General features: G+C 33.1%; 1 protein-coding gene and 2 long non-coding RNA genes across 7 annotated transcripts in view; 1 reads left to right on the forward strand and 2 right to left on the reverse strand.

Annotated features, from left to right (window-relative positions):
* Positions 1–297: 297 nt before the first annotated feature.
* The window catches only part of LOC117236199 (carboxyl-terminal PDZ ligand of neuronal nitric oxide synthase protein-like), a 38,807-nt gene continuing 20,270 nt past the window's right edge, over positions 298–18,834 (reverse strand). For 2 of the 5 annotated variants that reach the window (XM_033498929.1, XM_033498930.1), the window contains 6 exons: positions 4,901–5,105; positions 4,432–4,556; positions 4,133–4,318; positions 3,282–3,464; positions 1,805–2,077; positions 298–1,726 (listed from right to left, as the gene is read on the reverse strand). In XM_033498929.1, the coding sequence (XP_033354820.1) occupies positions 1,241–1,726; positions 1,805–2,077; positions 3,282–3,464; positions 4,133–4,318; positions 4,432–4,556; positions 4,901–5,105 (1,458 nt within the window). In that variant the 3' untranslated portion in view covers positions 298–1,240. Of the gene's footprint in view, positions 1,727–1,804; positions 2,078–3,281; positions 3,465–4,132; positions 4,319–4,431; positions 4,557–4,900; positions 5,106–5,972; positions 6,625–9,306; positions 9,550–18,834 lie in introns of those variants that run through there. The other 3 variants (XM_033498933.1, XM_033498932.1, XM_033498931.1) reach the window with 3 other exon arrangements.
* LOC117236203 lies at positions 7,077–8,203 on the forward strand. Its single transcript, XR_004493810.1, has 2 exons — positions 7,077–7,373; positions 7,624–8,203. It is a non-coding gene; the product is annotated as an uncharacterized LOC117236203 (long non-coding RNA).
* LOC117236204 lies at positions 14,209–16,254 on the reverse strand. Its single transcript, XR_004493811.1, has 3 exons — positions 16,073–16,254; positions 15,766–16,012; positions 14,209–15,670 (listed from the first exon to the last, which is right to left on the reverse strand). It is a non-coding gene; the product is annotated as an uncharacterized LOC117236204 (long non-coding RNA).

Genomic DNA, 18,834 nt, shown 5'->3' on the forward strand with positions numbered 1-18,834 from the left:
GCATCAAGTTAAAAAGTTTTACTTATAAATTTTATAAATATGTTTAAAAAATTTTTATGTAGGTTTGTATAAGACAAAATACAAGTATGTATATTTTTCAGGAGTTAAATTGTTCTGGTCTTTTTAAGGTCTGCTGGTATACTGATTACCATAAAGGCAGGAAAGTACAAGCACTGTCAGAATAGTGAACTACACAGTATGATTACCCTATTAATACTGAAAGATACTAACATGTATTAAACTTCAAGCCATTAATAGTAGCAGATACAGTGGAAAGGATATAATTAAACACGTCGATTTTTCACAGAGCATTTTATTTACTGGCCATTGCAATTTTTAAATATACTTTCTGATGGCTTCAACGTTTTCATAAACCAATTGTTTATCTTAATTTATTTTAATTGCGAGTTTAACATGTCAGAACTACATATTTTTATACTCTTCTGAATTCAACATATAGATTTGTCTTTTTCTTTTTACGTTCATTAATTTTTCCATACATACAATACAAAAAGAATTTTCTTCCCTAAGAAATATGTTGGATAAAATTCATAAGAATTTAACACCAGATTAAATCTGCATCTTTCTATTTTACAGTACAGAGTTTGACTTGTAAAATTAGTTATAGATGTGTAATAAGTATGTACAAGAATGATGTACTTTATATACACTTATTTGTCACACGCTGATCACAAATTGTTTGCTCGCTTGTTGTAAATACACTTTATTAAAAGCTCTACTCTTTTGGCACGAGTTCGCCAAATCTAAAGGATACACTAAATTTATACTTTCCGCTATCAATGTCTGATTTTATCATTCAAAAAAAGACTGTTAACAACCATTTGGAACTATTATTTCTGTTTGTTATGTCGACAATTAAAATCCCGCCTCCTATGAACACTCTACAGCGTTTATAAGGAAAACAATGCATTTACACGCTTCACTTAGTCCTTACATTTAATAATAAGCTTACTTGGGCAGAACTTTTGTGTGTAGATGGTTTTGTTTATATTTAAAACCAAAAATAATTATAACAACAATTAATTAATTTTGATTGCATTATAATATAGACAGTTTATATAGCGGCCAAACAATCAACTCCAAATTAATTCGTGACCTAAGCTAACTACAAAATATAGAAAAGAAAACATTATTTTTTATAAAAAGCGTTCTACCCAAGAGATGATATGTTTAGTAGACAGTAAAATTTTTCAGAAACTACTCTGGAAAAGATCTTTTATCACTTGGTTGTATGTCTCGCCCAGGTAGTCCTGTGCACTTCGGACATCAGATCATTTCTTGGAGGCAAACGAGCACTGGTTGTGCGAGACGGCGGTGGACCAGGAGTTCTTAATATGGTAGCCAAGTTTTTCTGGTTCTGTAAACTTTGTTTATTCGACGCTTGACCGTTGGAGTTTTCTTTGGTCGGTGATTGCTTAGGTGTTGTATCTAAGCGTTTACCCTGAGGCGGAGGATCCAACACAATTGGTGGAATTTCGTCATGCAGATTGATTCGATCCTGCTTGCTCTTTGTCTCCTGAACTACGTGACTGACGTTCCTTTCGCCTGTACAGGGTAAAGGTTTAATAAATGTTGTCTTCAACTCTGTAGTCTCTGAACTTCCGATATAATTATCTACTTTGTGCGTCATTATGGGTGATGAACAGAAACTGTTTGGTTGAGAAGCTCTTAATGACATGGAATTTGGAGACAACTGGGCTGAGCTCTGTAAAATAAAAAAAAGTTGTACAAGTTATGTATATTTTGCTGGATTTCGTTAGAATTAATATTAGAATTTACTTACAGCTGGCCTATTGTTAGGAGGTACAACAAGATTGGGACCCATTGTATAAGGAGAAGGCGTGTTATAAGGTGACCTTTGAGGTTGATATGGACTTATGTTGTGCAGCCTTTCTAGGAGTTGTGTTTGAAACTGTAACTGATCTGCTGGACAACTATTTCCTTGTATTCCTATTGTATTCAAACCTCCAGGGTATAAGGAATCTGGTGGATAAGAGTAGTATGGAGATGGTGGATCCAGTTCCCATGGTGAACTTTGTCCTCCTGTTCGTTGGCACTGTTTAGAAGGTAATGATATTAAAACATTCTTCTAGAAAATATGTAAAAGAGTGGATAATTAGAAATATTAATGTTTAATACATTCAAATATTCAAAATTTTCACTTTTTAATTATCCTAGTATTTTCACATTTTATAAATTTAGTGAGGCAAAAATTTGAAATGTAAAACGTTAAGGAAGAATGACAATAGTTGATTACCTGAAACTCTACATTTTTAATTCTGATGCATGCTTTGTAAAAATTCAAAAATTGGCAACGTTACCTAGCATTTGTTGGTAGCACAAAATCCAAAATCCCGTGCGAAGACCTGTTACATAACATCGTCACACCGGCGCTTAGCACGATTATTGGATTAGCGATTTAGCTTTAACGTCAGCATTAAATTGCTATCTTCCGGCCGAGCAATCTAGGATGAAACGCGTCGCTCATAAGCAATACTGTTTTCACGTGTTTCAAAGTTTAACCGCTCATACAGTTTCCTTAAAAGGATTAAAAAGTTCCTTTGTGAAATATGCTTAAACTTATCACGTATACTTAACAACGTCTTTTTTCCATTACAGCGTTTAAATTTTGTTCCAGTATTTTTTGAGCAATTACTATTCATACTAAATAAATTATAAGATCAGATTGGCATATATCCATTTACGGATTGATACTATTTACATTCAGTTATCTTAATTATGTTAAAATATCAAATCTTTCATAAGCACAAAACAATATTTTAAAAAACATAATCATGAATGTACATGCAAAAAAAACTAGGACATTCAATTTGAATTATAGCAAATACTTTTAAACATACATTTAGTCGTATTTTATCTAAAAATAAAATGACAGAACGTAATCAAGTGGTACAAACAAAGAACAATCGCAATTTTAATAAATGTAAAAAGTAAAGAAAAGCACGCATTCTCAATTCTACAGTAAACAAATTAAAATACTTATAACACATTTCTTGATACAAAAACAATCTCGCTTGCTCGATGACAGGTGCAAAATATAAAAAATGTGCATAAATTGTTTTATTAAGAAGATCGCTAAAAGATGCGTCAGTACAAAAGGCGTTACGGTATAAAAAAAGAAAAGAAAAACAGAGAAAATACAAAATACAGTGCTAAACGTTAATTGGAATGCAACGTTCGCAGACATACGGCTTGCTGGCTGTTGAACACTCGTGTCATGGTATTCGGTAGAGCGTTACCTGGCCGAGGTTCGACAGATCAGGAACGGTGGTAGTTTGTTGCATCGTCGCTGAGCCAGGCAACTGAGGCTGTGAGGTTACGTGACCACTCGAGATTCTTTCTTGCTCTCGAAGATGGCCAACTAACGCACCTATATGCTCTAGAAGTTCTTTGTTTTGCATCAGCAATTGATGCGTCCTGGCCTAAAACATAAAACATAACAAATATTTGATATCATATTTAATTGAGCTTATCAGTATGTATTAACAGCAACAAGTAGTTATTATTATCTGTTGATAAAAGCTAAAACACGACAAGATATGAATGACATATAGACATAGATAAAATACAAGTACTTAGTATTATATTTGATTCAACTTATCAGTATCTACTAACAATAACAAATAGCTGCTACCGCCTGTTGATAATATTTACACAATTTAAAAATATATACAGATGTCTCTTGATGTTTATTACTGCCTACAAATTTTTTTACAAACCTTACAAATTTTATAAACTTCGCTAATGTTTGCTTGTAAATTGTCAATAAAATTAGTAATAACTATCTATTCTAACATGTGTCAACATTTATTAACATTGCAAATCGGTATTTTCTATTGTCATACAAACAATATTAATTATGCTTATCAGTACCTACACCTGCTATTATATATTTACTCTAATTACTTTTACTATTGCTTTACTTTATTACGATTATTTTTTCAAATTACATGTATGTATCTGGTAGCCTTCATTAATATCTATACAGAGCAGATGATAATACGTTCATTCTAGTACTGATAAATCAATATTTTCAGATCTGACACAATCGACAGACGGCCTATGAGCAAAGCAGCGCATCATCACTTACTTGAGCTTCGACTCGAGCTGCTGTTTCAGCCGCAAGCTGATCCTGAAGCAGTCGCGCATGGGCAACAGCGGCTCTGGTCTGTTGGCTCTGTTGCTCTAATCGTTCTCGCAACAGTTGAATCTCGTGCTTTAGAGCGGTTAATTCGCCTCCAACCAGTAATCCTCCGCAATCGGAGGTCACCGTGCCCTATACATGAGATTAAACAATTATTCATAAATCTACTTATGTCCAATATATCTTAAAAGAGAATTTTAAGATAGACTAGCGCATTATTAATATTATATGACGATTCAGCTTACCGATGGCGATTGTCTAATAGGGGAGGTAGACGCTGTGGTCGCTGGGATTTCGTGCGTCCTCAGAAGGCAAGGAACGGTCGTCTGTTCCGGTACCGAATCTTCTACGTCCCCTAATAGCGATATATCTAAAATACAATATAGTTTTTAATTTTCATTTGGAAAATTCATAACGAATAAACTGTAGTCGTTTGTGTAATTTCACATTTTTATGAACGTAACTAAACAAATCAAGGTAGAAATAGATATTTTTAAATTTCTCAAAAATGCATAAACATCCATAGTTTAATAACGGAGAAGGAGAAATATTACATTTGTAAGAGTCTTTTAACTTTATAGTTTCCAATATTATGAGAGAATTAAAAACAGTGTAAAGAATATTATGATTCATTAATACGTCATTAAATGAAAAATTAATTGAGAAAGGTAAATTGCTTCTTTTTATAGTTGAACAGAAGTCGGGATGTTAAACCTTTATGCACAGAAGACGGCGACGGTTGCGACTGTTCATTCGGAATTTCGTCTTGGTCCTCGTAAACGTCACGATGATTCTCACCGTGCTCCCTCTCTCTCTCTTTCTCCCCCCGGTCCCGTTCTTCCGTGGCGTTGTTTAAACTTAATTTATGGCACACCTCGAAAGCTTGTCCTACCGTTCTGACCACCCTCATCGCTTGACTCTAACGAAATCCAACTTTTTCAATTGAACGTACAAGTAAGTATAATATTTAGAGGTGACGAGGGCTAATTGTCGCATAACATGCAGATATTAAGGTGAATTTGTACCTGATCATGAAACTTCAAGTACTGAGAGATCAAAATTCGACGCAATCATGTTGGAACTTACAAATACTTTGGAGTTTTAAAGATAATTTCAGTCTAGTGGAAAACATAATAATATAAAACGTCAAAAGTCTGGGGATTGCGAATTTTCAGAAGATCAACACTTAAAATCCAAGTTCCCAAATTTTGGAATAATCAATTGTGATTTTCCAAAATTCAAAATATGCAAATTTCTGAACTTCAGATTTGTAAGTTTCCAAATTCCTGTAAGACTTTTGGATCTTCAAATCCTTAAATTTTCAAATTTCTGGATTTTCTAATTCATAAACAATTAAATCTCTTGATCTCCAAAATATTGGACCTATTTGTTTTTAAATTCCCAAATGCTCAAATTTTGAATTTTTCAAACTTTTGCGTCTCCAAATATTGCAATTTCGAAAACATTCAGATTTTAACGTTCCCCTAATTCCTTACTGGGGGGCTCCTAACCTAACCAAACCAAACCTAACCTCCGCCAAACTTCATTTCCAAAATCAAAAAGTCCAACTATAAACAAAAACAAAAAAAAAGATACAAAAGAAAATGCTATAAAAAATTTGGCTCCATGAATAAAAATTAAGACATATAATAGTATAATTTATTCCTGCACGATGTTCTTCATCGGCCACGACATCCCGTGGCTCCTTTTTACTTTTCTTTTTTCATTATGGGAGCGGGACAACCTTACCCCATAAACGGCGTTATTCGTAAGCGTACACCTTTACCTCGAGCTCCTCGAGGTCATCGTTCTCCTCCTCAAAGGGGTTCTCATCGAAGCTAAAATCGACGCTTGTGGTCGAATGCGTCAGCTGAATAGGCGGAGGTTTTGTCTTTTTAAAAGGTTTCTTCAACTTCAGATAGTTGAATATTTCAGGTTCCTTGAACGAGAGTTTCTTCCTGGGCTTCGGGGTGGTCTCGACGCCAGAAGGACTAGCTGGACCGGAACTAGGGGACACTGCTGTCTCAGAGTTCGTTTGCTTCGAGTTCTTCAGCATGGTTGGTACGTGTTGCGCTTTTATGATGAAGATTTATTCAGTAAGTGACACTAATACTTTTTTCAGAAGACACTGTATGCACACATATAACATGGTGGAAGTTTATGGTCTTCTTGTGGACTTCATTTTTGTTCTACATTGAATGGTATGTTTCCTTTTATACTCTTATCTTTTTCGATACATTCAATAATGAGTTTATTGTAAACAGCATGCTGTAATTTGAGGACGGTGATAATCGAGTAATTATACGGTGAACAAACAATTTTGGTTTATGGAAATATTTAATTATAATGGCGAAGGATTAATTATTAATAATAATTTATTATTAAATCATTTATTACTAAATTCTTATTGAAAAGAGTACATACCTATATCTTGAGAATACATTTAGAGTATATGAAAATTTTGTAACTTTAACACACGGAGACTTCGACTAACTTTGATTACTGCAACTAAAATTTTACCCGCCATTAGTTTTATGAACAATACTCTTCACTAAAGATATGTTTCTAATTCTACTTAACTAATTCCAATGCAATCGTCATTCCCGCCCTAATTTACATCACAAGGGATAAACAATTTAACAAAAATTCGATTTCCAACTCTTGCCAGTTTAAACGCTTTATAACTTCTCTGTGCAATACATATACTAAAGCTTCGTTTTCAATTTCAGCGAGTCAAACGAATCCGATCATCGAGGTATTACCATTCTCAAAAAGTATCTAATCCTCGTAAATGAAACGGGTACTCGAATAACCGCGAATCACGATCCGTTGGAAGCGATAAATGGTGTAACGAAATTTATTTCAAATATAAGCGCCAGCGAAGAATCGATATTTACGTGTTGTAGCGTAGCTGGACGATTCCATTTATAAACAGCCGACCGGCCGGTGTGGACCCGACAACTGGCAAACTCCCCGATAAATCTTGCTCTTGCTTTAGAAACTATTACGGACCGGCGTCGTTAACGGAGCTACACGAGAGTTTATTTGCTCTGTAGCATGTACAACCGGCGACGCAAGTCGCGTTCGCAACGCACTCTCGTTTCATTCGAGGAATTAATCTCGAACCTGTAAATCTACAATCCGTCCATCCAGACGTTTCAAGACTCGTTCTGTGTGGGTTGCAATAGTTACCTTGAAATAATACTGGATGGAGTATTATTTATGTATTTTTTTCCATTGTGTAACATTCTTTTTTTATTTTTTATTGACTTTTTTCAACTTTTCTAAGAAAAGATCTGTTTCTAAAGATCATATTATAAAAAAATAGTACAGTATATCTCTTTTAAATTATTGCTATACTTCCTATTTTCTGATACTGTTTATAAGAAACATTTTAACAATAAATAATGTTTCATGTTATATCATTTCTTTTGTAGATCTATAGAGTAACTGTAATTAGAAAGAATGAAGAAAGAAAATAAAGATTCAAGAGAAGATGCATTTCTAGAACTGCTTCTAGTAGGATTAATATAGGTAAGAGATTTTTTAGTAATAAATAGTATTTTTATTAGTATTTATAATTATATGATTTCTCTCTTAGAAAGAGTAAAACTGCTGTAATGATTGAAATGGGTGGAAGAGGATAATGTAGATGTAAGAGAAGATCTATTTCGGTATAGGCCTACTTTTACAGGGATTACTTCCTGAATGTATGAATCAACCCCAATGACCTTTACTTTATTCACATACCGGTAAATCTACTGTAGTCATTCATAAATCTCGAACTTGACCTCACATGACGGCCATTAGTGATAACGTGCAGCAAGTGCGTCGCTTTGATTAGACGAGCGTGCGTAACACGAGTGAACATGCTCTCATCGGTGATTAAGTGGCAACTTGATAACACGCGTTCCTTTCGATCGAACGCACGCGATCATATTTAAAGACGCGCAGCTTGTGTTTGCATAATTATGATCGTCTGACACGCATCACAATCTAACTACATACGTAGATGAATGTATTTCTTACTCTTCTTTTATTCCATTAATTATATCTGTTTCTCCCTTTTTCCTATTTTTCTTCTTCCTTCTTTTTCAGATCTGTTTTATAACTAATTATGAAATGAAATTATTACTAGAAAACTGATATGTATGTTAGAGAAAGTTGTTAATTTATTTAATGGGTATTGAGTAGAGTAAAATTTCATAAAAATAATATGTTAAATGAGATTATCATTTCTATACGAATTGTCTAATATGTCTTTTTCACAGGTAATTATCCGACCACATTGGCGATGTCTCTATCGATAAGTTCAAGGATATACTGTACATAAATTGATAACACAGAATCAGACGAACGAGGTGAAACCTGTTCAGAGAATCAGTGAAATGGAACACGAACACGTGGCCTAAAATAAATAGCTACGGTGTTTACGCCAAATCTCTAAATCCTTTGATGTTCCGTCTCCTGTTTCTTCGTTCGAATTAAAAGCGAAGAAGATAAAATGTATAAAAATATACAAAGTTTTTAATATCGATAAAAAAACTTAACGAAAGAAGGTATTAAAAGATGGTATAGTGTGAGAACAAGTAACGCTAAAAGTATCAGTCGTTCAGTTTCGATTCTCCAATTACCTCGATCGGTATATTGTTCCACCGGGCGGAAACAGATTCGTGAGAAATCAAAGGCTTCTCTTGAAAGCTTCATTTTCTGAAAGCTCTCTATAAATACTTGCTGGTTTCGAGGAACAATTTCAGTTTACTACCGCATGAGTTTTTACAACCTTATTATTATTATTATTATTATTATTATTATCCACCCAAATACGTAATATTATCTTCATCTGAAGAAAACGATTCTATATAAAGAAAGATAAATGAAATATTATATAATACTATCAGGTGACTATCTTCGAGATAAGAGTGTAAAAGGAAAACAAAACATCGAAGCTGTACTGAATTATTATGGAATGCTGAAATCCTATCCCATTGATCGTTTGGGATTGATCGTGTTTACTTGTCATTTTTACAGTCACTTAACTATTCAAGCATTTACGGATAATTTTAAAAATGAACAAATGGTCGATGAACAATTCATTTTTTCTCAGGATGAAATTCTACCTCTGTTTGCTGAGAAGAACGTATCACTAAGATCGATCTTCATTTAAGGCTTTTGCGATGTTGTCGAAAGTATTTTTGGATGTCACTGAACAGATCACTTTACTTGTCATTAGACTCACTGAACAGATCACTTTACCTATCATTGGGATTCTTAGAATTGTTCTATGATTGTTGTTAGATATTTTTGTCTCTTTTATTGGTAAGTTGATTTTCTTTTTCAATTTGAAGTTTTCAATTCAATTTGAAGAATTTGGAATTTTTGTGTCAAAATTTATTCAGTTCATTAGTTTCTTGGATTTTTACGTATCTCCTTTTGCTTCGCTACTTGGTTGTTTTAAAACTGGTTTGAAACATTGTTTAGAATTTTGTTTCTTTTACAAACCATTGTTGATTTAGCTTTTTATTTCTAGATGAAACTACTTCAACTTTTCTCCCCAAGATGCACTCAATTCCTCATTTAAAATTTCTTCAATTTCTGGTCCATCCAGGGTTCTTCCACGCCTCTCTCGAGTCTTCCCATTTTCTTTCTGAAACTTGTTCTAGTTTCTCTCCAGAACTCTTCTCAATTTTCTGTTTCCCAAAGCAAGTCGAACGTTCCTCTACAAACTTTCTTCTTTCAAACTTCCCAAATTCCCTTCAATCAATTTTTCCCACGCTGTATCTATTCGCAACTTTTTGTTTCAAAATTAATATTTTCGAGTTTCTCTCTTTATACTTGTCAAACGAGCACTTTATTTTCCTTTACTCCAAAATTCTGTATCTTCCTCTTCTTCTTCTTCTTCTTCCTACGTCATACTCCTATTCTTTATATCCTTTTCTCTTCTCCATTTTTCTTTCAGTTCACTTGTCTCCTCTTCATTCCTGAACTATCATAGCGTTTCTACCTTTTTCTGTTCTTCTTACAAATCACTGTTTTACCCTTTCATTAAACAGTACAACTTTCAATTTTTTCTTCCGCTGCCTATTCTTTTCTTAAGTCACTATTCTTCTTTTATCTTCTTCCAAGTTACAAATTCTATTCTTTAGTTAGTTTATTTTCTCTTGTCTTCTATATTCTTCCTCTTCCCTGTTATTCGTCGTGCTATCTACCTTCCTCCATTCATCTCCTTACCAAGAGTATGAAATCTTCATTTACTTGATCTGCTATTGTGAGCTGAGACGTGAAGAGTTCCAAAATGAAATGAGGCGAAACTCGCGAAGAACGCGGCCAACGTTCTCGAAATACTCGAAAACGAGCAGTATCTCGCCGCGACGGCGGCCAGGTGGAGCGGAACTAAGCGGCGGCGTGTGCCTCTGATGGATCGCTAGCCGAGCGATAGCGTCAGCGGAGGAGCAAAAGCTTCGCGACGCCGCGGCTCGCTGGATTTTTCCTCCGGTTTATTTATAAACGCATTAATATTCTCGCTTTCGTGCAGCTCAATAGCATTTCCGCGTTCGTCTTCTACAGACGCGTGAAGAAAGTCTGAACTCGTCTCTTCTTTTATCTTTTATATTATTTGACATCAATTGAAGCGTTGACGACTGGTGATTTCTTGGCTGTTGCATTGTCGCAAAACATTATTTGGAACGTCTCTGTGGCGTAGTTTCTTTTACTTTGCTTGTTTGCTAGCATTTTTAAGTTTTGCATCAAAATTGTTCTTTCTCTGATCTTTCTATTAGACAAGAGGATTTTTTGATTTTCTTAGGAATAAGGTTCAGTGTTGTAGGGAATTATTTAAACTATTTAATATAGATTTACAGCTTAATATAGATTTGTCTTCATAGTTTTTTCTTACTTTTTAATATTTTTCTTCTAATCATCTTGCTAGTCTCATAAGAAAATTCTTTGATTAATTTTATGGATGAGGTTTAGAATTGTAAGGAATTATTTGGCGTACCTCATGTGGATTTGGAGTTGTGTTCCCTTTCCTGGGCTTATTTTTAGCAAGAAATGCTTTTTTGTATTAAACATTTTATATTATAATATTTATCATAAAGTATTTTTGGAAAGGTGGCATTTTCATTTATTTGGATATTTCATTTTTATCTGCTCAGAGTTCTGTTTTTAATACAGATGTACTTTTGAGTAGCTCAAGTGTAAAGTTGGAATTTTCTTCTGGTGTTGACTTTAATCTTTTCTTTGGAGCAGAAATGTTTTTTTAGGGATTCAATGGAAAACTTGAATCTTTATCTCCATCTTCTCTTGGCACATTTCCTGAAGTATTTTGGGTTAGCGCAAAGTTTAAATTTTCTTATAATATTGCTCCTAATTTTATTTTTTAAACAAAGATCTCCAAAAAAATTCTTGGAAATATTTAATATAAAATTTGAAACTTCTTCTTTATTTACTCCTTGAATAAAGGAATAGAAACTTTTTTAATATCTTCAGCATAAAGTACAAATTTTCTTCTCGTATTATTTTCTTCCTAGAACTATGTACGTCTTCTAATTTCCCTCTGTCAAGCTCATTCATCTTTCCGTCCCACGCTTCGTCTACACACGTACACCTCTGTTACATTCCTTAATTAGCTTCTAGAGTTACAAAGAAACTCAATCAATACCTTATTACGTCGAGTTTCTTCTCACTTCCAATTATGATGTACTTCCATTGCCATTATAATATTATTCATTACGCGTATATTTCACACTATTCATATATATTAATCAGAATTAATTATTGTCATACTCTTTCTCCGTTGCTTCAGAGAAATTCTTGGTTTGTACCTACAAAGTCAATCTTTCAATGTACATGATTCACAACAGTTACCAAACAAAAGAATTCCAACTCTACTTCAATCTCCACAACCACAGACACTAATCTGAGAATCTTTTCCACCACACTGTGCCTCTTCAAACAACAATTCTTGAGAACTGACCCCATCTTCCTTACTAAAAGTCCAATCAATTCAAGTATCAAGATATACAAATTTACAGAAATAGTCTTCTATTCAAAGATCAAAAGTATGGTCTCTTCAAACTCATCCAAGGTTCACCAAATATAAACATTACATTTCTGCAATCTTGCTCAAGGATTTTCACACTTGTTACGCTCAAATAACTATATAGAATTCCAGTATATTTTCCCCTATTTAACTACTTTGTTTTTGAAATTTGTTATATTACGTGGCCAGATTTCTATTATTATTTGTAAGTTTCTTTGTTTCCCCTGTTACTTACTCTTCAACAATCACACATAATTCCGCTTCATTGATTTCCTTCGTTCATCCTCTTCTCTCTATCTTCAATCATTTTCGCTTACATAAGACAAATCATGTTATTCTCTCGAAGTTCTTTTATTCCCCTGCTACTCACTCTTCAATATCCGTACACAGTTCCAGCTCATCGATTTTCTTCAATCATCCTCTTCTCTTTATCTTCATCTTCTTCAACCACTTTGACTCGCAATTTCATTAATATCAGTCAGATTCTTGTTACTTGCTCTTCAATGATCCTACACAATTCTTTTCTATCAGCTTTTTCTTCAGCTCCTTTAACAACCACTTTCATACAATTTTATTATACTTTATGGTCGGATTCTTGTTACTCTTTATAACTTCTTTTGTTTTCTTGTTACTTTCCAATGACCCTACACAATTCCTGTTCATTCACTTTCTTCAATTATTCTCTTCTCTTTCTCTTTTTCAAACCACTTTAGCTCACAGTCTCATCACATTTCATAACCAAATTCATATTACTCTCCCTATGTTCTTGAGTTTTCTCCAGTCTTCTTTAATCACTTTAACGCAATTTTCATTATTAATCAACTTCTTGTTACTCGTTTCAAGTTCCTTTTTCTATTGTTTTCTTCTTAATTCCTCGTCTTTACAGTCCTTTCTTCTGACTTTCTTCACAGCTGACCAAGGTCTGTACGTTTTCTTCGACGACCAAGCCGCTCTCTCTGCTTCTCTTCCTACTACTACTCCTCCTTTTCTGCTCTTTTGAGAGCTGAAATGAGAGAGAGAGAGAGAGAGAGAGAGGGACAGAGAGAGAAAGAGAGGGAAGGAGAACAGGCAAGAGAGAGCTTAAAGTGCTACGGCACAAACGAGCTTTCAGAACGCGGAAAGCAACGCTTGAAATTCGCCCGTTTGCGTTCCCGTTTCGAGCATCCTTCAGTCGAAGCAGTAATTCGGTTGAGCGATTCTACTCGGTCTTTTCTTTCTCATGCTCTTCTCTCTTCGTTTTATGTTACAATGATAACGAAACACGTTACACACGTTTAGAAGAGTCGGTTAGAGTCCTCCAGCAAGATGTTGGGAAAAGGAATGTTGTCAAGTGATTCCGGATATTAGCTATTATGAAGTGTTATGCACTGAATATTCATTCTTCTTTCTTCAATTTAGAAAAAGAAGTTGTTATATGTTTCTTTCCTTTTATCTTCTTTTGATTCAGAAAAGAATAAATATGCTTGGGTTTATTGTTTATACCATTTGAAGTATTACTTTATCTTTTACAAGTGCTTCTTCAGTTGTTATAGCATAAGGTAAATAATGTTCTTCTTTTCATTTTCTTCATTTCTATTCGTATAGAGTTTCTATATAAGAATTGAAGACTATTAGAAAGATAAATTCTAATAAAGAATATTATAATGATGCTATTTAGAAAATAGAAATTAGTAACTGGAAGAGTTTTATTATTAGAAAGATATATATTTCTAATAAGAATATTTTTATACTTCCTTGTCTACACGTATGACTATTTAAAGGAACTCTGATGACCATTTGACTTGTAAGACATCTTACATGGAATATACAAAAGGAAACAGAATGATTGACTATCGTACCAGTCGAAATATAAAAAGTTCCCTCAACAAAGTAAAGCATAAGTATACAGAGCCTAATTCATTCATGGAATTGTTTATTTCTAGTCGCGAAAACGGCAGAGAACTTAGCAGCGATTCAAATCACTTTTCTGAACCTCCCTCCCGTTCACGTTTATTTCCTGGACTGTCGTCCAGGTGTCAATCACCGTTCAGTGAAATTTTACAATGAGCTTTGAACTTTAACCAACGGCTAAACATATTCGGACCTTGCTATATTGAAGTTTATTTAGCGAATTTACCCTATACATAACCACCATTGAAATTGAAAAACTTTGAATTTCAATAAAAAATGATAAAATATTTTCTCCTTTCATCATACTATATGTGCTCCTAATTTTCTTGTATTTTACATAAATATTAATTTTGTTATATTTTCACCTATAACTTTGTCCCAGTTATTTATTGTCTCATCTAATAACAAATAATCCTCCATAACTGATGAATATTTATGTATATATATCTCGCAATTCCAGCAACAAAAGACGAACGATGTACAAAAGTTTATCGAAAAAGGAGAATCGAAGAAACTCCACGCAAGAAAATTTGAAAATCGTGTTTACCATGAAAGTTCTCGAAGACGGTCGAAAAGTGACAGAAGCTCTTCCACTCGTGAGCTTAATGACGTGAAGCTTTAAATATTAGCTCGTGGTACATAAATATTTCTAGCTGCATAACTTGTTCTATTTCCAGTCTGTAATTTTTAAAATTTATGACACATTTGAAATCTTAACATCTACTGAAGAAAAAAAGAAGTGGAAGAAAAGGAAAGAAAAATAGAAATTCAGCTATGTTGAAGATCTCTTTCTCTTTTTGTGGTGACTCTTTTTGTGAGAACATTTAATTGAAATTTTTACCTCCATTCTCTCTCTTTCTTTCTCTTGTCATTAATTCTTCCACAATTGTTGTTTATATAACAAAAGCTATTGATTTACCAATTATACTCTCGGCATTTAGATGTCACATCTTTAATTAATTACAATAATTTTTCTAGATTTACCATTACATCTGATGCACCAATTTTAAAATAAATAACTTTTTGAATAATTGAATACGTAGTTCCATGAAATTTAACATTCACAAACTCCGGCCATTTATTGCGTATTAATCCAACAATTTACGCACACATGAAAAGAGATAACAATTTTATTATTAATATTCCACCATAGGTGTTTGAAACAATAACAGTTAAATAATAAAGTCATAACAGATATCGTTTCATCTAAAATATAAATTAGTTTCTGTCAAAACTAGAAATAAAGTGCAGTAGTACAAATATAATTTTTTATATAAAATATTCAAATGATCTTCTGCCAGTAGATTGAAATAATATGTCAGTACAGTCGTATGGATTTAATAAGAATGTAGAGAAAAATGTGGTTCCATTTTACTGGCACGATTCTTCAGAAATAACAACTCTCTGTGTAGTTGATTTAAAATGCGCGCCACTCGGTATTCAAAATATTTTCAGACGATAATTTACGCGTGAACGCTGGGATCGATGTATCGTGCGAGAGATTCGTTGCCGTGAGAGAAATATTTTTAAAACGGCTTATTACCGGTGGGCTCCTGTAAACCAACGCTGTATAAGTTAAAATTAACGCCTTGACAACGTGTATGACGCACATAGTGCGTCTGTTGTACCAACGATACGATATACATACCAGTTGTCGAAGTTCAAACAGTTCTCGCATATTGCCTCGAAACAGTATAAAGTATCGAAAAAGTTACAGAATTTGAACAGATGTTTATCTAAAACATTATTTCTGAACTATGTTCCAAGACAAACAATTGTACTTTTTATAACTATCAAATATCCATGACTTTGTCCATTATGATGTATGATCTTTTATTTTCAAGAGAAGAAATTGTATTCCAATGTATACGATTGTAGTTTTCTATTGTATCAGTCTGTGGATTTTTATAATATCTTATCCTCTTGACTTATTTAATTAAATAATAAATACTCACAATTTTATCTATTATGAAGTAAGAATTTGTATTATGTTTGTTGTATGTTTGAAACCTGAGCCCCTTTGCACAATTAAACTCATATTAGTCAAACTTTGCTAATAATAAATTGCTAATTACTAGTGTTAATAAATTCTTTAATACATATTACACTAACACATATCGTGTTTCATAATGAAACAAAAGAAATTTCTAGAAATAAATTTTACCAATTATAAATTATATTATAAATTACCAATTATATTTATCTATTTGACTTCAGATTGAAAAATTGTGGGAAACAGCTACATAACCTATAATTTATAACTAGACAGTTCTAAACTAATAACAGTAGTCAAGTAAAGATTGAATAAATACTTTCTGCACAGATAATGCAGGAAGTTAGTGGTTTCAAACGATTCTTTGTTTTATGTAATTTTCTCTTGCTCGAATAAAACGTTTGACTGTTTTCCATAAAGAGATCGATAAAAGTTGAGCGTTACAGTTCGTTGACCAACACAGATAGAGATAGAGATAGAGATAAAGATAGAAATAGCGATAAAAAAAGGGATAGAGATAGAGATAGAGATAGAAATAGATAAATAGATAGATAGATAGATAGATACATAGATAGATAGATAAGGAGAGAGAGAAAGAGAGAGGGAGGGAGGGAGGGAGGGAGGGAGAGAGAGAAAGAGTGAGGGAGGGAGGGAGAGAGAGAGAGAAAGAGAGAGTGAGTCTAATTTCAACTATTCTGCCTCGAAATCAAACCTCTTCTTGTTTCCCCCTTGAGTGTGTACTTAAGCAACTTAAACTTGATCTTCAAGTAATTTTTAATGGTCTTTGATTATAACTTGTCGGACATGTCCCGGTAACACTTTTTCAAAGACAATGCGAGGAAAGTTCGGATAATGTCGCAATCTTCTTTATCTGCGAATCTTTTGAATAGGTCCGAAGAAAACAACACAGAAGATGACAGAATTGATCTGTTGATCCTCAGATATATGATACTGTTTTTAAACATGAACGCGAACGTCGCAAGTTTAAATTGTTCAACACTGAGTCAATTGTTCAAATATCCTCCGACTCGCTATTTAAGGTACTACTTTCAAAGTTTTACTTTAGGTCATTTTGAAACGCGTTTTTATTATTATTTTTTTGTATAATTTTCTTTTATTCTAATATTTAATTTCTATTCCACTTCTTTTCCTTGCTCCTTTGCTTCCTTTTTATAAGTCTGTATATCATAAGTATATTATGTTCTTTTTCCATTATTACTCTGAATAATTATCATTATTGGTATATAACGACTAAAGTAAAATAAAACACTACACAAAATATAACGAGATCCTAACCTCTAATTTCAGTTCCAATAAGTCTCCATTCCCAAACTTTACTGTAATAAAATTTCAGGAAAAATCTGGAAAAATTTAATAAAAATACCATCTGATTCGATGAGAATAAAGAGTTTAGGAATGCTTCGTTATTTACAATAATGACTACTTATACCGAGAACAAGAGGTTGTTAAAATAATCTATATAGTGAGAAAAAGAAAAATCAGACCATTGCGAATTGCACACTCACTGTATTCGAGAAAGATATGCTATTTTGTTTCGGAGAAATACGAAGATTACAAAACTTTGAAGTATTCCCTCCCCCTTATTTCATGATTGTAAAAAAATTTAGTTGAAAGTTTAGTTGATATTTTAGTAACTCCTTTATAGTAAAAAATTTAACAAAATAAATAATTGGAATGTTAACATGATTCTCATGTTAAACTCAAGTACATGTTTTATTATCTTTATTCTGAAAATAGAAAAAGAAACTAAAAATAAAACAACGTATATGAATTATACCCAAATTAAAGTCACTAGATAAGTTTAATCAAATAAAAATCAGCAACTCTCTTACTCACGAAGTCAACACAATTTATTACAATATTATTATCATTGAAAATAACGTAAACTAATGTAAAATTCTCTAGCAGTTATTTAAATTTATTTATAATTATTTGATCATACTAACATACGTCAACATCATTGGTTGACGTCAGTGTCATCAGCAAAAACATACATAAACAACTCAAACTTAAAAATGTTCTAGATGCAATAATTATTAAACAATCAAACAACATATAAAAATTATACGTAACAGGAACAGCAGATGACGACGATGCAATAGAGGCTATCGCGTGTAATTTTCCAGTCTAATGATATTGTGCGAGATTCTTGCAGCGGTCCACATTAAGCTAACGTAAAATTATACGAGACAGTACCAACGTTTATTATAATACACAGGTAATACCTATCATAGTCATAATGAACGAGCCAGTGTGGATAGAGCATTACACCAGGGATTTTATCGTCACACGATCTCCCGAAGCCGGCGCCCATGATCTCGACCGAGAGAAGTGGAAGGTGCATTCTGCTCCCTTGGCAGCGATGCAACTTTGTCCCCTCCGCTTCTCTACTCCTCTCTTTGACCGAACGACAACGATGGTTCTAACAAGCCTCGAGAGTCTGCCGTTCAACATCGAGAAATTTCAGAAACCTGATATAACAATTTGGTGGAATGATTTTGAAAGTAAATTGCAAAAATTAAATATTAGATTATTGAGATAATTTTGTAATTCAGGAATACTTTTTGAGAAAGCTTTCAAGGAATTGTGTACAATAATTGAACTATTATGAATTTGGACAATCCTACAGATTGTTACTAATTTTTAGTTTTAAATTATTATTAATTTAGATGGTAATTATATAGAAATCTGCAATTTTCGAAA

The sequence above is a fragment of the Bombus vosnesenskii genome, unplaced genomic scaffold (genome assembly GCF_011952255.1).
Source record: "Bombus vosnesenskii isolate JDL3184/JDL3185 unplaced genomic scaffold, Bvos_JDL3184-5_v1.1 scf7180000013340, whole genome shotgun sequence".
In the NCBI taxonomy this organism is placed as follows: Eukaryota; Metazoa; Arthropoda; class Insecta; order Hymenoptera; family Apidae; genus Bombus; species Bombus vosnesenskii.